Source organism: Gastrolobium bilobum, unplaced genomic scaffold, assembly GCF_033153095.1.
Source record: "Gastrolobium bilobum isolate Gb01-03AN ecotype WA unplaced genomic scaffold, APGP_CSIRO_Gbil_v1 utg116870, whole genome shotgun sequence".
Taxonomy (NCBI): Eukaryota; Viridiplantae; Streptophyta; class Magnoliopsida; order Fabales; family Fabaceae; genus Gastrolobium; species Gastrolobium bilobum.
The window spans coordinates 7,259-28,792 of NW_026897316.1; the positions used below are offsets into that span (position 1 = coordinate 7,259).

At 34.7% G+C, this 21,534-nt stretch overlaps 3 protein-coding genes across 3 annotated transcripts; 1 reads left to right on the forward strand and 2 right to left on the reverse strand.

The window, feature by feature from the left end:
• The first annotated feature begins 11,200 nt into the window (after positions 1–11,200).
• On the forward strand, positions 11,201–12,481 carry LOC133305932 (cytochrome P450 71D9-like). Its single transcript, XM_061506194.1, has 2 exons — positions 11,201–11,296; positions 11,870–12,481. The coding sequence occupies exons 1-2, from the start codon at positions 11,201–11,203 to the stop codon at positions 12,479–12,481; spliced, it is 708 nt and encodes a 235-aa protein (XP_061362178.1).
• A 1,154-nt stretch (positions 12,482–13,635) lies between these two features.
• Positions 13,636–15,327, reverse strand: LOC133305933 (GBF-interacting protein 1-like). Its single transcript, XM_061506195.1, has one exon. The coding sequence runs from the start codon at positions 15,325–15,327 to the stop codon at positions 13,636–13,638; it is 1,692 nt and encodes a 563-aa protein (XP_061362179.1).
• A 4,095-nt stretch (positions 15,328–19,422) lies between these two features.
• Positions 19,423–21,104, reverse strand: LOC133305935 (uncharacterized). The gene has a single exon (XM_061506196.1). The coding sequence runs from the start codon at positions 20,983–20,985 to the stop codon at positions 19,423–19,425; it is 1,563 nt and encodes a 520-aa protein (XP_061362180.1). The 5' UTR covers positions 20,986–21,104.
• Positions 21,105–21,534: the final 430 nt, after the last annotated feature.

Consider the following 21,534-nt stretch of genomic DNA (forward strand, 5'->3'; position numbering starts at 1 on the left):
GTCTTCTTCCCACTTCTGTGTGTGATGAGATTGAACAGCTTCAACGGAACTTCATTTGAGGTGTTAATAAAGCTCATTTAGTGGCTTGGGACACAATGTATAAGCCGAAGGAAATGGGAGGTCTTGGTATTATCAGATTGCGTACTCAAAATGAGGCTTATATTCATAAGTTGGCCTGGAAAATCTTAACTGACAAGGAGGAACTTTGGGTTAAGATTTTGAGAGCCAAGTATGGCAGAGGTAAAGATTTGAGGCGTGAGATAAGCTCTAAGCCTTATGATTCAAAACTTTGGCGGGACCTTTCTAAATGTTGGAACAGTTTTTTAGCCGGTCTTCGATGGGAGGTGGGTGATGGAGAGACTATTAAATTCTGGGCGGATAATTGGTTGAATCTGGATGATAATCTTTGTAATTTAGCTCCTAATTATATTCCTGATCTGGAATTGCATAGAACCATTGCTGAGATCTTTCAGCATGGTACCTGGGATGTTCGATATTTGAAGCAATTCTTAAATGATGAGCTAATCTCTAAGGTGTTTTGCGTTCCTGTTGCTTTGGAAGATAACACTGAGGATAGGTTAGTTTGGTGTCAGAATCATGTGTCCTCTTCCTTAGTTAAGGTTGCCTACTTGAACTTGATGAATTTTCAACATGCTCAAAGGAATGTTCCCTGGAAGAAGATTTGGGACTGGAAGGGTCCAGAAAGAATCAAGACTATGATGTGGCTGGCTTTTCTTAATAAGCTTCCAGTTAGGAGTCGTACATGCAAATGGAATGGGGGTCCTAATTTTTGCATTAACTGTCCAAACAGTGAAGAAACTCTTATTCATGTCCTTAGAGATTGTTCTCAAGCCAAAAGATTGTGGATAGATTGGTTTGGTAGAAGGGTTCCCAACGATTTCTTCACATTAGACCTACAGCCTTGGCTCATAAAAAATGTGAGTAAGGGTTGGAATTATCAAATTCATGTTGATTGGAGAGATGTTTTCTATACTACTTGCTGGAATCTTTGGAATTGGCGTAATCATCATATTCATGATGATAGTTTTCGAAGGCCAAGCAATGATAAGCGTGTCATTTCTGATTTTATTGCGCATTTAATTGAAGCTAGAGGTAAGAATAGAAGCATTCTTGGCAGCTTCCCTAATGCCCATCAGCCTACTAAATGGTGTCGTCCTGAACCTGGTCGGTTGAAGATTAACACAGATGGTGCTTCTTCCCTATCTAGGCAGCATGCTAGCTGTGGAGGCCTTGCTAGAGATCACAATGGTGCTTTTTTGGGTGGTTTCTCTTTCAGATTAGGTTTCTGTAATCCTCTTGATGTAGAACTCTGGGGTATCCTCAAAGGTTTAGAGTTGGCCTGGGGTACTGGTGCTAGGAGAGTGGAGTTGGAATGTGACTCAGAAATTGCTCTTAGCACTATCCAAAAAGGGAGCAACAATCACAGAAACTCTCAGGTTGTTTCCCGTATTCACAAATGGCTTGCTAAAGATTGGGATGTTCGTTGGGTCCACACCTTTCGAGAAAATAACAAATGTGCTCACTGGTTTGCTTCTAGGCATTTTGAGGATGATAATAATCTTATTGTTTATCATTCTCCTCCTTCTCCTTTGTTAGAGCTCCTTCTTCAGGATGCTTCTGTAGATCTTTTAAGTTCTCGCGTCGTGTAATTTTTGTTTTGTTTGGGGCTTTTGCCCCTCTTTATTACAAAAAAAATAAAATAAAAAAATAAATCATGTCTTTATTCAGTTTAGCATGACAGCTTCCATGATAGCTTGCAAGACCTCGTAGCATTCAAAAAAGCTTGCATAACAGCTTCCATGATAGCTTGCAAAACCTCCTATCATTAAAAAAAAACTCCCATGATAGCTTGTAAGACCTCCTACCATTCAAAAAAAAAAAAAAAATCTGCATGACAACTTCCATGATAGCTTGCAAGAACTTGTACCATTCAAAAAAAAAAAAAAACCCTGCATGACAGCTTCCATGATAGCTTGCAATACCTCCTATCATTCAAAAAAAAAAAAAAAAACTTGCATGATTGCTTACATGATAGCTTACCTCTAAAATATTGCATGTCAACCTCCATGGTAGCTTGCAGGACTTCTATGAGCTTTTAAGTTCTGTTCATCCTAAAAAAGAGTTCGCAAAAAAGAACTAAAATAAGTTAGTCTTCTATGATATAGAATCATAATTAGTATGGAGCACATAAATAGTCATTTGTTGGAGCTACAATAGTATCATAAGATGATATTCTATAATAATACCTGCGTATATGGCACTTGAGAGATATGTAGAACACAAAAAACTGATGTGGTTGTATTAACAGTTGCCACTTGAGAGACATATGGAAAACAATAAGGTGCTGGGGTTGTATTAGCATTTTCCACTGGAGAGATATATGGAAAATTATAAGCTGATAGAGTTGTATAAGAGGTGCTAGAATCTTTAGTTGTCGTACTTGAAACTTTTCCTAAATCACAAAAGAAGATAACAACAATAATCATAAAATCACATATAAATAAGTTAATAGTATGATCCTAATTAATTGATTCATTGTACCTATATCAACATGATTATGTCATAGAGATTTAGATGTATTAGAATTATGAGTTTACCAAGAGCTTGTGATTCATGTCTCTTGCATTTTTTCTTTTCCAACTGACTTTTGAGTCTAGCATTTTTACTCTCCTTGCTCGAACACATTGCGGATCTAAGACTTTTTTGAATTTAATGTATTATGCTCATCTGTCTCTTCATCACTAGTCTTACAGTCAACTGCAGTCTTATCAATCATGCCATTAGTATTTTTTAACATCATTTCCAATCTTTTTATCCCATGCTCTAGGTGATCTTCAAATATTTTGATTGTTTCATCTATCAATGCACCTTTGGTTGCCAAATAAATTGCTTTCTTCATTAATTGGCTCATACGAGAATTTATTCCTTGTTTACCATTGTCGCAAACCTTTTTGCCTTGTTGCTTATACTAAAACCATCTTTAGCACTTTTTGTCCACCTCTTCAAGATATATTGAGACGGTTTTTGAAAAATATTGTGAAAGTTAAGTACTTTCAATGCATGAAGACATAAAAAGGCAAACTGATTCAAACTTTCTGCAAGTACATTTAATAGAGCAATTTGCAGTTTCAAATGTCACAAAACATTGTTGCTCATAACCAGATTTAACTAACTTGTAACAAAACAAAGTGTCATTTTATAGATTTTTTAAATTGCCACAAATAAAGATTCAAACAATTCTTCATAGAATTCTTCAAAAATAACATGAGTATATACTCGTGCAACTTGTTCAGCCATACTTGTAATAAAATAAAATAACATTTTCAGCCATACCATTTTCATTCATTTTTTCAATTGTCACAGGTAAAGATTCAAACGATTTTAATGCCTGCAAGTTCTTTTACTCTAGGAGGTGCGGATTGATTGCACTCAAAGTCCTTTTGCAATTCTGACCATCGTCTACGCTCCAAAAAAATTTCATAACGAAGTACAAATTTAGTTACAGACATCGTCTTGCAAGTGGCAGTATGAAAAACATTATTCATACCCTCACTTCTTTGTGTTGATAAGATGCCAGCTGAGAAATAATTCTTACTAAATGTAGGGCACCAATTTTCTCGTAACTCATAATTTTTTTCAACCATGAGCATTTTGAAATATCAAAAAAAATATTAATAAGTGAAAAATTAAAAGCCAGCTACTAGAGTGACGTGGATTAATAAATCTATGTGTGATATTTTGATTGGGTGGACCACAGAGAGTTACGTGAGCCGAGATCGCTTAAAATTTTCTCCTAAGTTAGACGTGACTTGTCTAGTGTTGACACGGGGCACAAAAAAAAGTTAATAGTTTAATCTTAAAACTTCACAATGCCATAACTTTTGACTCGGGTGTCCGAATTAGATAATTTTTTTGAGTCTGCATAACTTTTTGAGATCTGTGCAATGACATCTCATTTGACATATTTTATCTCTTTCAAACACATTTCAAATTTGCAATAATGATACTATAAGAGCGTTTAAACCAGAAGCCTTCGAGTTTTTTTTCGAGTCAACACCAAATAGAGTCTTATGCCTACTAGAATCACCTCATCCATATCCTATGGGCTATATTCTTAACACTGTGAATTGAGGCCTTATCTTGTAAATCATGGTTTGAAATTAAAGATGGCACCAAAGTGGGTTAGTACATCTATAAATAAGGATATTTAATTTCATATTAAAATAAAAACTTTTTACCAAGTGTTTGAAAAAAACAGGGTATAATATTGTGAGAAAAGAAAGTGTCACAAAATAAAAGTGTGAGAGAGATTGGTGAGAATATAATGTATGAGAGAGATTGGTGAAAATATAACGTGTGAGAGAGATTGGTGAGAATATAATGTGAGAGAGATTGGTGAGAATTCTACGCTCTCTTTTTTTATACATGAATTCTATGTTCTTTAAGTTGCATTAAAAAAATGCAAAACTATTGATGTGTTATATTAAAAATATATAAAAGTTTCTTTCCATGTTTTGTTTCTCTTAATTTCTAATAATTTGTAACTTCATGACTACAGCTGTGGCATCCAATTGCAGGCTTTTCATGGGCATCCAATCCAATTTCTGATCCTAGGTTTAACTTGACATATTGACTGCACAATGTTGCGACTTCGGCAAGTGCACCGGTCGTAAAAGTAATAAAAGTGTACTGAGTACGAGATCGTTCCCACGAGGATTGGTTTTCAACACTAGTTTGCTAACAACGATTTGTTGAGATATTCAAGTGTGATGAGTCTCACATTGGTTGGTAATGAGCTAAGTGAAGAGTATATAAGTGAAAGGACCCATGAACCCAATGCCTTAAGGTTTTGGGTTGAGACATGGTGTCGGATCCACTTGCTACGGTTGGTGTAGCCTTAGCTCATTGGTGGTGGTTCCCCGCCACGGCCTTCCCCTGGACCCGCTTGACATTGGAGTTTGAGGGAACGAATTTCCCAACAGTGGTATCAAAGCCGGATTGGGCTCGAGCTAGCCTAGTGATTGGCTAGGAGGCGGGTCGAGTACTTTGCGCTTCGGGTACTCGGTTGAAGGGGAGCATACCAATGGTGGGTTTCACACTTGAGGGGGAGATTGTTGAGATATTCAAGTGTGATGAGTCTCACATTGGTTGGTAATGAGCTAAGTGAAGAGTATATAAGTGAAAGGACCCATGAACCCAATGCCTTAAGGTTTTTGGTTGAGACATGGTGTCGGATCCACTTGCTACGGTTGGTGTAGCCTTAGCTCATTGGTGGTGGTTCCCCGCCACGGGCTTCCCCTGGACCCGCTTGACATTGGAGTTTGAGGGAACGAATTTCCCAACACGATTTAGTTATACAACAAAGATTGATATGAAGAGAGGTGAAATTAAAAACAATTAATAACATACAAATTAAAATTCAAGATTAGAAAGCAATTGAAAAGATGATTGATTAAAAATTTAAAAACAAGCGTAGTTAATGTTTCGAATTCTCCCAATCTCCTCTATATGCAATGAATTAAATTGTCAAGAATCCATTCTTAATATAATGTCAATCAATTCTTTCTAAGTTAATTAGGGCTCAATTTCTTGTTACCCTAAATCTATGTGATTTTGAAAGAACTCTAGTTTCCCGATTATTCCCCAAGAAAACATGCATTAAGATCAAGAATTTAAAGATTGCACAATTACCCTATGTCTATCCCTAGATCACAAGGATTATGATAAATTTACCAAGTCAGGGTTCATGCACCAACATCCCTATTGTCATACAATTCTCCTAAATCAATCTATAAGGAGCAAACTCATAGAAAGCATTAAAGACGGATAATTTTATTCAAATATAAAAAGAAAAGAATTCAGGAACAATTTAATTCAAGACATACGATTCAATTGGGTTCCATCTACCCTTAACTACATAAAAGTCTAGCCTAGCATATTGAATTCAAAAGCAATAATAAAGAAAAGAGAACCCCAAGCCTCCATTGGTGTGATGTTAACTTGGTTCCTCAGTGCTCCAACGCAACGCAACATGATTCCTCCCTCAAGTCTCTGTGTAATTCTCTGGATTGGTGAATTAGTTGGTTCCATTGACCCCAAGCTCCCTATTTATAACCTTTGAAGCCATATCTTTTAATTCTTCATCAAATCTCCCAGTGAATCTCTATCAATTCCCAATCAAATCTTGATTTGTTTATGTTTTTATTTAAGATCCTGCAGATTGGGCTGATAGATTGAGCTTCAAATCTTTGTTATGATTCTTTGATCATTTCTTAGCACCAAATCTTGTGGATTTACCTTCAAAATATGCAAGATATCAAAATATTAGCTCAATTTTCAAATCTTTATGATTTTATCATATAACACCTTGAATTCCATGCAATCTACCATATAATTCTTGTAGAATTTAGCATAAAAACATGGTAAACCAAGGGTTTATCACACAACAGAAAAATATATAATTTTCTCTGAAGTGAAGTACTTTGATTTCTTTAAAATGGCCTCACAAAATGTGAAAACAAAATTTAGAGTGTAATTTCCTTTGATTTTAGATCATTATTTTGGTTTGAAAAAACTCGAAGGCTTCTGGGTTTAAACGCTCTTATAGTACCATTGTTGTAAATTCGAACTGTGTTTGTGAGAGATAAAATATATCACATGAGGTGTCATTGCATAGCTCTCGAAAAGTTATATGGAATAAAATTGTTTTTTATCTTATTCGGGCACCCGAGTCAAAAGTTATGACCTTTCAAAGTTTTACGATTAAACTATTGACTTTTTGTGCCACGTATCAACATCAAATGAGTCACGTCTAACGTAGGCATGAATTCCTCGTGGGTCACGCCTAACTTATACGTGAATAGTCACGCCCAAATTGGGGGTAATTGAGTGCAATAGATTCGTAAATAACTACATATTTATAATTATTTATTAAAACAATAATATTTTAATTTTTTTCCTCTCATTTCATTCATAGAACAATAGTTTAAAGGGGAATGCATCGGTGTTGTTATAGGAAAAAAAAAATTTGTCCAGCAGAGACAGCAATTTAGGAGAGAGAAAATGATACAAGGAGAGAGAAAAAACAATGCATAGACCCCACAAAAAGTTGTATCTGCAGGAATTTTTTTTCCCCTGTAACAATACCAATGGATTACCCTAGTTTAAATAGACAAAGAATGAAAGGGATCAACAAAAACCCATAATTCTACTAACCTCCCATGATAATCGAAATAGCTATCCCATATCACACTTCCTACTAAACTATCCTTAAGAATTTGGGTTTAATTAATTGTATTAGTTGTGTAAAATATTTTTAAACGGTATTAATTTTGTAATTTATTATTTAAATTATAATTTTTAAACTTTTTAGCCTTTCCCTCCCTCTTAATAACTACTCTTGCCCTCAAGAGTATGATCGCATAATTGAGTCTTCTTCCATAGTCTTGTTTGCTTCTTCATTCCTTCCCTCCATCATCACATAGATTAAGAATAACTTTTTATACTCATGGCCTAAAGCATAAGTCTCATGGAAATTCGATCCTTTTTGCCTTTGACTTTCTTCGATCACTGGGGTATCACAATTTGGATTAAAGTAAAAATGATTCATAAGATAGCATAATAAAGTGTTGAAAGACAATAACTTATGTTTTTGAATGGAACAAAAACATTTAGTCAAATTGAGAGTTGAGTGTATTTCTTTTTTAACTGTTTCTTCTAGTTTTTCCATTTTTTCCACCCATAAAAATGAGCTCTATTGAGGAAGCTCTACCTAAAGCATACAAGTGCACCCAAATGATTTTTCTCTTTTCTCATATCATTCCATAGAACAATAATTTAAATAGACAAAGAGTAAGAGAAATCAACAAAAAGCCATGATTTCTCAAACCACTTGCTACTAATAATCAAAATACCTATCCCATATCCCACTACTTACATAATTACCTTATATTAGACTAAGTCAAATTATAAAAATAAAAAACAATAATTAATTCATATCAGAAACATACCCATCAACAAGTTTCGTTTTAACAGCCTTAGTGGGAATTGAACCGCGTCTGCCAAATTTTGTTTGGTATAGCCAAAATCGAAAGTTATTTATCATGAACACTACGTTTGATATAGTTTCAAATGGGATAACAATCACATTAAATCCACCTGTTTCTTCATAATCAATGCCATAGGTTTGAGAGTAACCTTTGGCAACTAATCGAGCTTTGTATCTCTCAAGAGTTCCATCAGAATTATATTTCAGGGCATAAACCCATCTGCACCCTACTGCTTTCTTTCCAGTAGGTCTATCAATAACCTCCCATGTTTTATTTTTCTCCAATGCATTCATCTCCTCTTGCATGGCTTGAGCCCAATTCCCATCTTTCAAGGCTTCATGTACTGATTTTGGGATTGCAATAGAGTCTAGTGCTGAAACAAAGCTTTTGTGCTGCACAGACAGATTAGCAGAGGAAACAAAATGGGAGATAGGGTATTGAGTACAAGAGGGACAGGAGGGACAAGATTTCTTGGGACAAGCTCTTTGTCCTTTTCTAAGAGCAATGAGTAAATCATCAGAATCAGTAGTAATGGGTAAGTCATCAGAAGTATTAACATCATGATCAGAAATATGAGATTCAGGACTTACCAGTGGTTCAGACGATTGAGGTTGCTGCTGAGACAATGTGGGTTGTTTCCTTCTTTCAGGTGTCATAACCTTCCGTATCTCTGGTGTACTTGATGTATCAATCACAGGAGAATCAGTCACAGGAGGATTACTCACAAGAGGATCAGACACAGGAGGAACAGACACAAGAGGAGGATACACTGACACAGGTGAAGGAGTAGACACCGAAGTTTCAAAGAAGGAAGGTGATGAGTCTTCTGGTGAATTATTCTCACCCTGAAGATGAGGACCTTGGAAAAAGGACTCAGATTCCTGAAATGTAACATCCATAGAAACAAAAAATTTCGGACTTCCAGGGTGATAGCACTTATAAACCTTCTTATCAGGAGCATATCCAAGGAAGACACATTTAAGAGCCCTAGGATCCAACTTACTGCGATGCTGTTTATGAATATGAACAAAGACAACACACCCAAACACTCGAGGAGAAAGACTTTGCAAAGTTGGAATAGAAGGAAAAAAAGAAGTCATGGAGTGAATAGGACGTACATGATCGAGAACCCGAGTGGGTAGACGATTGATCAAGAACGCTGCAGTAAGAATGGCATCTCCCCAATAGCATTTGGGCACATGTGTTTGAAACAGTAAGGCACGAGCAACTTCAAGAAGGTGACGATTTTTTCTTTCAGCAACCCCATTTTGTTGAGGGGTGTCTACACAAGTAAGTTCATGAATCATACCATTATTTCTTATAAATTGGGAAAAGCTATGATTAACATATTCAGTACCATTATCTGTTCTTAGTCTCTTGAGTTTTTTACCAAACTGGATCTCAATCATTTTATAAAATTGAAAGAACAGTTGTGGTACCTCAGACTTTTCACGCATTAAGCACACCCAAGTTACACGAGTGCAATCATCAATAAAAGAAACAAACCATCTATTTCCAAAACCATGAGGGACTTTAGAGGGACCCCAAACATCAGAATGAATAAGATCAAAAGGTTCAACACTCTTAGTAATACTAGAAGGAAAAGACACACGATGATGCTTAGCAAATTCACAAACATCACAATGAAAAGACTCAACAGATTTAGACAAAAACAATGACGGAAATAAAGATTTGAGTAAACTAAATGGAGGATGACCTAAGCGCTTATGATGAAGCCAAATCAAAGAATCAGCAGTTGATTGACCATGAGACATCAAGATGTGATTTGTTACTTTATTTGCAGGAGATTGTGACACCAGATAGTACAACCCATCTTGCTCTTTAGCACTACCAATCGTCTTCCCCGTGGCGTGATCCTGAAAAACACAATGGGTAGGATAGAAGGTTACAGTACAATTCAAATCTTTTGTAATTTTATGAATAGAAAGAAGATTCGTGGAGAGTTTAGGAACATGAAGAACATCTTTAAGATGTAAGGACTGCTGTAAGTTTATGTCACCAGAACCCGCAACTGATGTATGAGAGCCATCAGCTACGGCTATTGTATGAGTTCCAATGGTAGGATGATAAGAGGTAAAGAAGTCAGCACAACAAGCAATATGATCAGTAGCACCAGAATCAACAACCCAAGAATGTTTAAAATCATTACATGAAGAAAGGAAAGAATAAGTTTTGGAGCTCATACCAGTCATAGTCAAAGCACTAGTATCAGATGGCTTACTCATAGAATCAAGAACGGTTCGGAGCCGTTCCATATGTAAAACCATAAACTCGTGATTTCCTTATTAATTATTAACTTGCTGATATATTATTCTACTTTTTGAAATGTTTACAACTAAAAAGTAAATTATTAAGTGCCATTTGAAAAAAATAACTTTTTATGTATTGTTTTTTTGAAGACTTTTTTTTTAAAGTTAAAAATGTTTTGTATTTGGATAATTAAGAAAATTATTCGATGTCAAAATTAATATATATATATATATATATGAAAAAATATTTCTACAGCCACTCTAGATAAGGTTATCTAAGCTACCCAAAAATTATGTCGTTTTGATTAATGATGGGTGTTTCTGTAATTTTAGGTGAATTAATGAGAGGTGTTTCAGTAAAATGTATATAATAAAAAAATAAACAAAATTACAGAAACACCCTTCATTAATTCACCTAAAATTACAGAAACACTCTTCATTAATCAAAACGACGTAGTTTTTGGGGTAACTGTAGATAACATTATCTAAAGTGGCTGTAGAAATGCTTACCCCATATATATATATATATATGGGTAATGTTTTTCTCCTTTTACATGACACAAGTAATTTTCCTACACAAACATAAAAGTGGGCCTATCAATATTTTTACTTTTTGTTTATTTTAAAAATAGTGGACCCCACAATTGATTGTCTCTATGACATGACCTAAGAATTTTCCTACAACATAATATTAGTTTTTACCTATATATATATATATATATATATAAAATACATGTGAAAGAAAATTATGAAAACAAGGAAGATGAGGAGGAGGATTATGATGATAATTAATCATAATAATCTTCATCATAGAAGAAAGATTTGAGGTGGTGGTGGTAGTGGTAGGAGGTGGCAGTTGTAATGGCAGAGAAGATGGTAATGGTTGTGGAGATGATGACGGTGGCAGTGGAAGTGGCTACGACGACGATGGTTGTGATGGTGATGGGCTTGATTGAGGTTGAGATTGATGCAAATTTATATTTGAGAAAAATATTTTGTTTTCTACTTCTATTTTTTGGTAAGTAAAAAATTTTATCTTAGAAAAAGTAATATTTTTATTTGTTTTTGAAAAACTGACAGCTAAACACTTGCTTAGTGTGAAGGGTACTTTCTAATCAAAAATTTAAAATAAAAAACATATCCAAATGGGCCAAGAAGTTGGTTTTCAAAAAGCAAAAGTGTAAAAATTTCGGCGCTTTTATCGTAAGCAAATAAAATCTGTACTAATTTATGGACTCAATTTCTTCTTTCTCATGGTACTTCCTCTTACGAGTGTCAAAAATTAGAAAATTTCTTTTTATCTAATTACTACTATTACCTCCCTAGTTGTTACTATTCATACCAATATAATTGCTTCTTTCCTTGTCTTGATTTTGTAGTAAGTATTCATTTCACTTGAAATGTATAAAACATTGCATCAGGGTGTTTTTGACAATCGAGTCTTTGTTATATTGATCACTAGCTACCCAATACTCTTCTAACTATTTGCATGTCTTTGAATCAATTTAATATGATATCATGATTTTCAAGGATATATTTGGAGCTGGAAGTGAAACATCAGCTACAACAATAACATGGGCAATGGCAGAGATGATTAAAAATCCAAGAGTAATGAAGAAGGTACAAGATGAGGTAAGAGAGGTATTTGATGAAGAAGGAAATCCCAGTGAAAGTGGCATTGAGAAACTAAAATATTTGAAATCAGTTGTGAAAGAGACATTAAGATTACACCCTCCTGTTGCTCTTTCACTTCCAAGAGAATGTAGACAAGCTTGTGAGATTAAGGGGTATCATATACCTGTGAAAAGCAAGGTCATCGTGAATGCTTGGGCAATTGAAAGAGATCCAAATCATTGGAATGAGGCTGAGAGGTTTTATCCTGAAAGGTTCATTCAAAGTTCTTGTGACTACAAAGGCAATAATTTTGAATTCATCCCATTTGGTGTTGGGAGAAGAATATGCCCTGGCCTCACATTTGGGTTGATCAACGTTGAGTTTCCACTTGCATTGTTGATGTATCATTTTGATTGGAAATTGCCCAATGGAATGAAAAACAAAGATTTGGACATGACTGAGACTTTTGGACTAACTTTTGGTCGAAAAGATAATTTGTACCTGATTTCCATCGCTTCTCACTGTTAGCCAAGTTTAGGCAAAAATATGCGCTGGTTCGGCCTCTATTTCTTCATATCTCTTCTCTCTCCCCTCCTGGTGCATGTGAACCGGGAGTATTGAATATTCTCTTCAAATTTAGATGTTAGTGAAAGTGGGACGAAAATAACTCTTGTACGTAATATTATCTTTTCATAATTTTAAAAAAAAATCGCTTCTCAAATTCTAATAAATTACCTTTTAATCATTAAAGAATAATTTTATCACCGTTTGAGGCTGGTCCTCTTCTCTATAATATATAATACTAAAAAAAAATGTTGAGAAGAAAGAAATTGCCAATTGTAATTAGGGTATTTTCAAATTTTTTTATTTATCTGCAATGTTGAGAGGAAGGTAATTTATCTTACAATCGAGTGAAGAAAAATTATTAATATTGTGGAGTGATAGATTATTAGTTATCCTTGGGTTGAGAAAAAATTCTATAAAAGAGCGAAATTACAATTATATTCTTGTTTATGTTATAATAAAAATAATGTTGATATCCACACCAAAAAAAAAATTGTTGATATCGTTTACCAAAAAAAAAAAATTGTTGAACTGAATGTATGAGCTGGATTATGGCTGTATAACCAAATATATGCAAGCACAAACAGATCTGTATATTCAATTTTAATTCAGTGTAACATATCCCTATATGTCCTTATTTAGGGGTGTAAATGAGTTAGACCGGCCCACAGAGACCTACGGCTTAATCTATATTAGGTCAGACTTGGCTTATTATAAATAGTAAAATAGAACAGGCTTAGGCTTTTAAAAAAAACTATTTAGAAAACATGCCATAGGCTTTTTTGTACATGTCGAGCCTATAAGCCTACAAGCTGGCCTATATCATATTATTTATTTAAAATATAATAAATAAAATTATTATTTTAATAATTTTGAATAATAAAATAATATTATTTTAGTTATTCTTTTAATTGTTGAATGTTTAATAGGCTTAAACAGGCCAACAGGCTTAGGCCAAGGCTTTTATTTTTTAAATACAGGTAAGCCAGACGTGTAATTTGGGGCCTACACAGGGTAATAGACCGGGTCATACCCAGTGTTTTTTACACAGGCCTGACCTATTTAAGCTAAAGCCTAGCGTAGCGTAGCCTAGCCTATTTACACCCCTACTCTTATCTCTATATGATATGATTCTGTAACCAGATTTCTGATATCTCAGCCTGAGGATTTTGGACATAGAGATTATCTTTGTATTTGACTCGAGATGAATCTTCTAAAGCCGTTGCACCCCAAACCACACCAGGAGATATCATGGCATGGCCAGTTGGATTACCAAAATTTCCAAACCCTGTAGGGCTTCCAGCAGGGACAGGCTTGAACTGCTGAACTCCATATTTAAGGCTGTTGGCATTAAGATGGGAACCACCTCCAGGCATCAACAAGTAACTGTTGCCATTTGTTGGGTGAGGATAGGGAGCATTACTTGAATATCCAGGCATGGCCATAGGTGGAACAGAGACCGGGGACAGAAACTGATGATATGGCATAAGGTTAGCAAAATGTGAAACATGAACTTGTGGATACATCTGAGCCACAGGAGGTTGCTGTTGCACCATAGCAATGGAGGATGCAGGAATACTATTGGCAGCATGGGAGCTCAAACCCTCCTGAAAAGATAACAAACCCTGCCCTCTTAAAGTTTCATCCCACAATGTTGGTCTGAAATAAGGAATGTCATAACCAGTTGGAGGATCGTATGCCGAGAAGCCCGACATATCATGGGAATCTTGCTGCTGTGACTCTGAAGGTGCATAGGACGGACTTGTATCACGTACCAACCCAATACTGGCATAACTGTCCAGATTCTGAGGGCTTGAGGAGTCTTTGATATCAGGCAATTGTTGCTCAGAAGTAGCACCAGCTGATGCTGGAGAGTTCGACCCAGTACTTGTAATATTGTCATCCCGTAAGTCTATCTGTTTGCTCCCAGGAACATCATCAGTGGACAACTCTGGAGCAGATACTGTCAAGCTTGCAGTCGATTCTTCATTTGATTCAGCAGCTTCTATTAATGGATACTTCGATTCATGCATCGAAGAATCAAGTTGTATCCCAATGGTACCAAAGATCAGCTGACAACGATCAGTTTCCGTAACTCGAATATGCTGTGGTATGATGACATTTTGGGTATCATATATATATAATTGGGAAATTTTATCTTGAACCTCTGCAGCGTCTGATTCTATATCTATAGAATTTTCAGCTGGAGGTGAAGCAGCTTTTTTAGGAGTTCCAATCACTCCAGGAGTATTGCTGTTAGACTTCTGACTTGATTTAGGTTTCCACTCTTTATTCTGCTGGGAAACTCTCTGATGTCCCGCGAGTTGTTGATGTGGCCTACTATTATATTGATTGTTCAAGGACGGCCTACTAACTGTCATGCCAGGGAATGAAGGTTCAGTTACATTAGTTCGACTAAATTGTTCAGTCTTCGAGATGGCACCAACTGATTGAAAAGTGTTCCGAGAATAGTTTATTCTTCTAGGAACATTACGTTCAGATGGGATATGAGATTTCATTCCTTGACCAACATTCTCAGAATGCCTCCTTGGGTCAGCTGAACCTTTGTTCCCAATATTCCGAGGCTCCTTCTTTCTGTCTCTCCTTCTCCTCACCTCATGGAATGGATCTTGGTTGAGCAATTTCAGAGTGGCTTCGTTAGGATCCATGTTTGTTTCCTTAAGGGCTACATAGATATCAGCATCAGAATGATTCCCCACGATTTCCTTGATGGATTGGATGGTTTTGCACACTATAGCTGAGAGTATTTGTGTGCCAGCTCCACCTTCAGTTCTGGAAACAGGGACCATTGCACCCAAAACTGAGAAGAACCCAGATAATCAAACACCAACACAAAGGTTAAAAATTAAGATGAAAAAGAAGAGAAGGGCAAGGGAAGATTTCTTGGTTTTCTTCTTCTCAATCGAGAAAAATAAAACAAAAAGACTAAAGAAACAGAAAGCGGTTTGAGGGAAAAGAACAGAAGCACCAACAGAGTGAGGGTTCTGAAAACGTTTGACAATATAACCAATGTGGGAGTGCCTAAGGGCGGGAGTAATTCTTTTTTTTTATATACGCAATATCCCCAATGATATCTTCTTTTCTTTTTTTGGTAAGCTATCTCTAATGAAATCTTATTTGATATATTTTATTTTTCACAAACATAATTTAAATTTAAATCAAGTAATCCTTCTTCCTTAGATATTTAGAATATTTATTTAATTATTTTCTTTTTTAATACAGATTTTTCAAATTGATTTTTGAGTTTAAATCACAAATCAAATCTTTATTTTGTTTTCCTTATTAATAATAATTGTTATTTTGTTAATTTAAATCACACATCAAATCTGGCAAAAAAAAATTAATTTAATGCTTTTTAATAAATTAATTATGTATTTATTACGGTTTTAAAAATAATTACACAACTATTGCACAATATGACGCCCAATTTGGGCGTCACTAAAGACGCCGAAATTGGGCGTCACTCAAGAGGCAATCACGTCTAATTTAGGCGTCACTCATTGTTGACACGTGTCATTTTTTTTTTCAGAAAAAAAATTTAATCATAAAACTTCTGAAGGCCATAACTTTTGACTCGGGTATCCAAATCAGGTAATTTTTTTTTGATTCCACATAACTTTTCGAGATCTACGCAATGACATGTAATTTGACATATTTTATTTCTCACAAACACAATTTAAATTTACAAGAATGGTATTATAAGAGCGGTTACACCCAGAAGCCTCTAAGTTCTGGATTTGTGATTTAATATAAAAAAAAAATTCTGATTTGTGATTTAAATTTTTTATAATAAATTTTTTAATATAACAAAAATTTGGTTTGGGATTTAAATTAAAAATAAAAATAAAAATAATTATTAATAAGGAAAACAAAATAAAGATTTGATTTGTGATTTAAACTAAAAAATCAATTTGAAAAATCTGTAGGAATAAAGGAAATAATTAAATAAATATTCTAAATCTCTAAGGAAGAAGGATATTATTTTCGAAATTAAAGATTAATGCTATAAGCTTCTGGGTTATAATTTGTGTTCTGAAATTAATTATGACTTATGAATGTTTTTCAAAAATAAAATTACCTAAATTAGGCGTGAATGCCTCTTGATTGAAACCCAATTTAGACGTCAATTGTGCACACGTGTTGACATGTGGCACATTCTTAAATTCAGAAGCCTTTGAGTTCTGAATTTGTGATTTAATATAAAAAATAAATCAAGATTTGATGGGCAAAAAACATTAAAGGCATTTAAATAATTAATTTAATGCTTTTTAATAAATTAATTATATATTTACAGTTTTGAAAATAATTACACATCTATCGCACAATATGACGCCCAATTTGGGCATCACTAAAGACGCCTAAATTGGGCGTCACTCAAGAGGCAATCACGCCTAATTTAGGCGTCACTCATTGTTGACACGTGTCATATTTTTTTTCCAAAAAAAAAAGTAATCATAAAATTTCTGAAGGAGACTCGGGTATCCAAATCAGGTAATTCTTTTTCTGATTCCACATAATTTTTTGAGATCTACGCAATGACATTTAATTTGACATATTTTATTTCTCACAAACGTAATTTAAATTTGCAAGAATGATATTATAAGAGCGGTTAAACCCAGAAGCCTCTGAGTTCTGGATTTGTGATTTAATATAAATAAATAAATAAAATTTCGATTTGTGATTTACATTTTTTTTATAATAATTTTTTTATTATAACAAAAATTTGGTTTTTGATTAAAAATAAAAAAAATAAAAATTATTATTAATAAGGAAAACAAAATAAAGATTTAATTTGTGATTTAAACTAAAAAATAAATTTGAAAAATCTACAGAAATAAAGGAAATAATTAAATAAATATTCTAAATCTCTAAGGAAGAAGGATATTATTTTCGAAATTAAAGATTAATGTTATAAGCTTTTGGGTTATTATTTGTGGTCTGAAATTAATTATGACTTATGAAGGCAAAAAAATTAATTTAATGCTTTTAAATAAATTAATTACGCATTTATTACAATTTTGGAAATAATTACACATTTCTTGCACAATATGACGTCCAATTTGGGCGTCACTAAAGACGCCTAACTTGGGCGTCACTCAAGAGGCAATCACGCCTAATTTAGGCGTCACTCGTTGACACGTGTCATATTTTTTTTCCAAAAATAATAATAATTTAATCATAAAACTTCCGAAGGCCATAACTTTTGACTCGGGTATTCAAATCAGATAATTCTTTTTTTAATTTCACATAACTTTTCGAAATCTACGCAATGACATCTCATTTGACATATTTTATTTCTCACAAACACAATTTAAATTTGCAAGAATGATATTATAAGAGCGGTTAAACCCAAAAGCCTCTGAGTTCTGGATTTGTGATTTAATATAAAAAAATAAATAAAATTTAAATTTTTGATTTAAATTTTTTTTATAATAATTTTTTTTTATTATAACAAAAATTTGGTTTGTGATTTAAATTAAAAATAAAAGTAAAAATTATAGTTAATATGGAAAACAAAATAAAGATTTGATTTGTGATTTAAACTAAAAAATCAATTTGAAAAATCTGTAGAAATAAAGGAAATAATTATAAAAATATTCTAAATCTCTAAGGAAGAAGGATATTATTTTTGAAATTAATAATTCATGTTATAAGCTTTTAGGTTATTATTTGTGGTCTAAAATTAATTATAGCTTATGAATGTTTTTCAAAAATAAAATTAACTAAATTAGGCGTGATTGCCTCTTGATTGAAACTCAATTTAGACGTCATTGCTGGCGTGTCAGGTGTTGACACGTGTCACATTTTTAAACTCAGAAGCCTCTGAGTTTTGGGTTTGTGATTTATTATAAAAAATAAATCAAGATTTGATGTGTGATTTAAATTAAAAAATAACAATTATTATTAATATGAAAAACAAAATAAAGATTTAATTTGTGATTAAAACTCAAAAATCAATTTGAAAAATCTGTATTAATAAAGAAAAAAATTAAATAAATATTCTAAATTTCTAAGGAAGAAGGATTACCTGATTTAAATTTAAATTATGTTTGTGAGAAATAAAATATATCAAATGAGATATCATTGCGTAGATCTCGAAAAGTTATGTGGAATCAAAAAAAGAATTACCTGATTTGGATACCCGAGTCAAAAGTTATAGCCTTCAGAAGTTTTAAGATTATTTTTTTTTTTTGGAAAAAAAATATGACACGTGTCAACAATGAGTGACGCCTAAATTAGGAGTGATTGTCTCTTGAGTGACGTCCAATTTAGGCATCTTTAGTAACGCCTAAATTGGACGTCACTCAAGAGACATTCACTCCTAATTTAGGCGTCACTCATTGTTGACACGTGTCATATTTTTTTTCCAAAAAAAAAAAAATTAATCTTAAAACTTCTGAAGGCGTGACGCCCAAATTGGGCGTCATATTGTGCAATAGATGTGTAATTATTTCTAAAACTATAATAAATATATAATTAATTTATTAAAAAGCATTAAATTAATTTTTTTTGCCTACACACTATACTTGAAATATTTACCAAGCACGACAAATTGAAAAGACTTATTTATATCAGAAGCAATATGTGTAACAGGGGAGGTAACAGACCAACACAATTCAATTATTTATTTAAAACAGTATTCACTAATTTTGCAATTAAATCCGAACAAAGAACCACAAAATAGTTCCATAACAGAAACAATATGACAACTAGCATATGACTAAATCAGCTAGATATCATTCATTGCAATTTACTCAGTTTACAAGGTTTCACTCAGCACAAAAATTAAAGATAAAATTTATCTCAATGCCTCTGCGATTTTTCTATATCTACTTCAGTCCCTTATACACAAAGGGTTAGATTCCACTTTTTTTTTATCCCGTTCAGAAATTTGTTGTCCAATTCAGGTGGCTCAATTGGGGCAGCTGATATCCACCAACCTGTGCTCCAGGAGCAGCTGCAGCCACCCCAACTCCAACGTTATTGCCAATTGCTGGTCCTAGATGATGATGACTAGCAATAGCAGCTGGCTGTGGAGGAGTATGATACATACAAGGGAATTGCATGTGTGAAGACTGAGCTGCAGCTGCATTGAAGGAAGCATGACCGGTGTGCGAAGGCATGTACGCTGCATGAGGCGTTTGCCCCTGCAAGTTATAGTATGGAGTAGATTGAATGCCAGGATGATCCCTTGGATTCTGTAACCAGATTTCTGATATCTCAGCCTGAGGATTTTGGACATAGAGATTATCTTTGTATTTGACTCGAGATGAATCTTCTAAAGCCGTTGCACCCCAAACCACACCAGGAGATATCATGGCATGGCCAGTTGGATTACCAAAATTTCCAAACCCTGTAGGGCTTCCAGCAGGGACAGGCTTGAACTGCTGAACTCCATATTTAAGGCTGTTGGCATTAAGATGGGAACCACCTCCAGGCATCAACAAGTAACTGTTGCCATTTGTTGGGTGAGGATAGGGAGCATTACTTGAATATCCAGGCATGGCCATAGGTGGAACAGAGACCGGGGACAGAAACTGATGATATGGCATAAGGTTAGCAAAATGTGAAACATGAACTTGTGGATACATCTGAGCCACAGGAGGTTGCTGTTGCACCATAGCAATGGAGGATGCAGGAATACTATTGGCAGCATGGGAGCTCAAACCCTCCTGAAAAGATAACAAACCCTGCCCTCTTAAAGTTTCATCCCACAATGTTGGTCTGAAATAAGGAATGTCATAACCAGTTGGAGGATCGTATGCCGAGAAGCCCGACATATCATGGGAATCTTGCTGCTGTGACTCTGAAGGTGCATAGGACGGACTTGTATCACGTACCAACCCAATACTGGCATAACTGTCCAGATTCTGAGGGCTTGAGGAGTCTTTGATATCAGGCAATTGTTGCTCAGAAGTAGCACCAGCTGATGCTGGAGAGTTCGACCCAGTACTTGTAATATTGTCATCCCGTAAGTCTATCTGTTTGCTCCCAGGAACATCATCAGTGGACAACTCTGGAGCAGATACTGTCAAGCTTGCAGTCGATTCTTCATTTGATTCAGCAGCTTCTATTAATGGATACTTCGATTCATGCATCGAAGAATCAAGTTGTATCCCAATGGTACCAAAGATCAGCTGACAACGATCAGTTTCCGTAACTCGAATATGCTGTGGTATGATGACATTTTGGGTATCATATATATATAATTGGGAAATTTTATCTTGAACCTCTGCAGCGTCTGATTCTATATCTATAGAATTTTCAGCTGGAGGTGAAGCAGCTTTTTTAGGAGTTCCAATCACTCCAGGAGTATTGCTGTTAGACTTCTGACTTGATTTAGGTTTCCACTCTTTATTCTGCTGGGAAACTCTCTGATGTCCCGCGAGTTGTTGATGTGGCCTACTATTATATTGATTGTTCAAGGACGGCCTACTAACTGTCATGCCAGGGAATGAAGGTTCAGTTACATTAGTTCGACTAAATTGTTCAGTCTTCGAGATGGCACCAACTGATTGAAAAGTGTTCCGAGAATAGTTTATTCTTCTAGGAACATTACGTTCAGATGGGATATGAGATTTCATTCCTTGACCAACATTCTCAGAATGCCTCCTTGGGTCAGCTGAACCTTTGTTCCCAATATTCCGAGGCTCCTTCTTTCTGTCTCTCCTTCTCCTCACCTCATGGAATGGATCTTGGTTGAGCAATTTCAGAGTGGCTTCGTTAGGATCCATGTTTGTTTCCTTAAGGGCTACATAGATATCAGCATCAGAATGATTCCCCACGATTTCCTTGATGGATTGGATGGTTTTGCACACTATAGCTGAGAGTATTTGTGTGCCAGCTCCACCTTCAGTTCTGGAAACAGGGACTATTGTACCCAAAACTGAGAAGAACCCAGATAATCAAACACCAACACAAAGGTTAAAAATTAAGATGAAAAAGAAGAGAAGGGCAAGGGAAGATTTCTTGGTTTTCTTCTTCTCAATCGAGAA

Bases quoted from the DNA above. Each gene is read 5' to 3' on its own strand.
- LOC133305932 (XM_061506194.1), top strand. From the start codon at position 11,201: ATGGCAGAGAAGATGGTAATGGTTGTGGAGATGATGACGGTGGCAGTG. The intron at 11,297-11,869 runs GTTGAGATTGAT...ATGATTTTCAAG, and splicing joins TGGTGATGGGCTTGATTGAG to GATATATTTGGAGCTGGAAG.
- LOC133305933 (XM_061506195.1), bottom strand. From the start codon at position 15,327: ATGGTCCCTGTTTCCAGAACTGAAGGTGGAGCTGGCACACAAATACTC.
- LOC133305935 (XM_061506196.1), bottom strand. From the start codon at position 20,985: ATGACAGTTAGTAGGCCGTCCTTGAACAATCAATATAATAGTAGGCCA.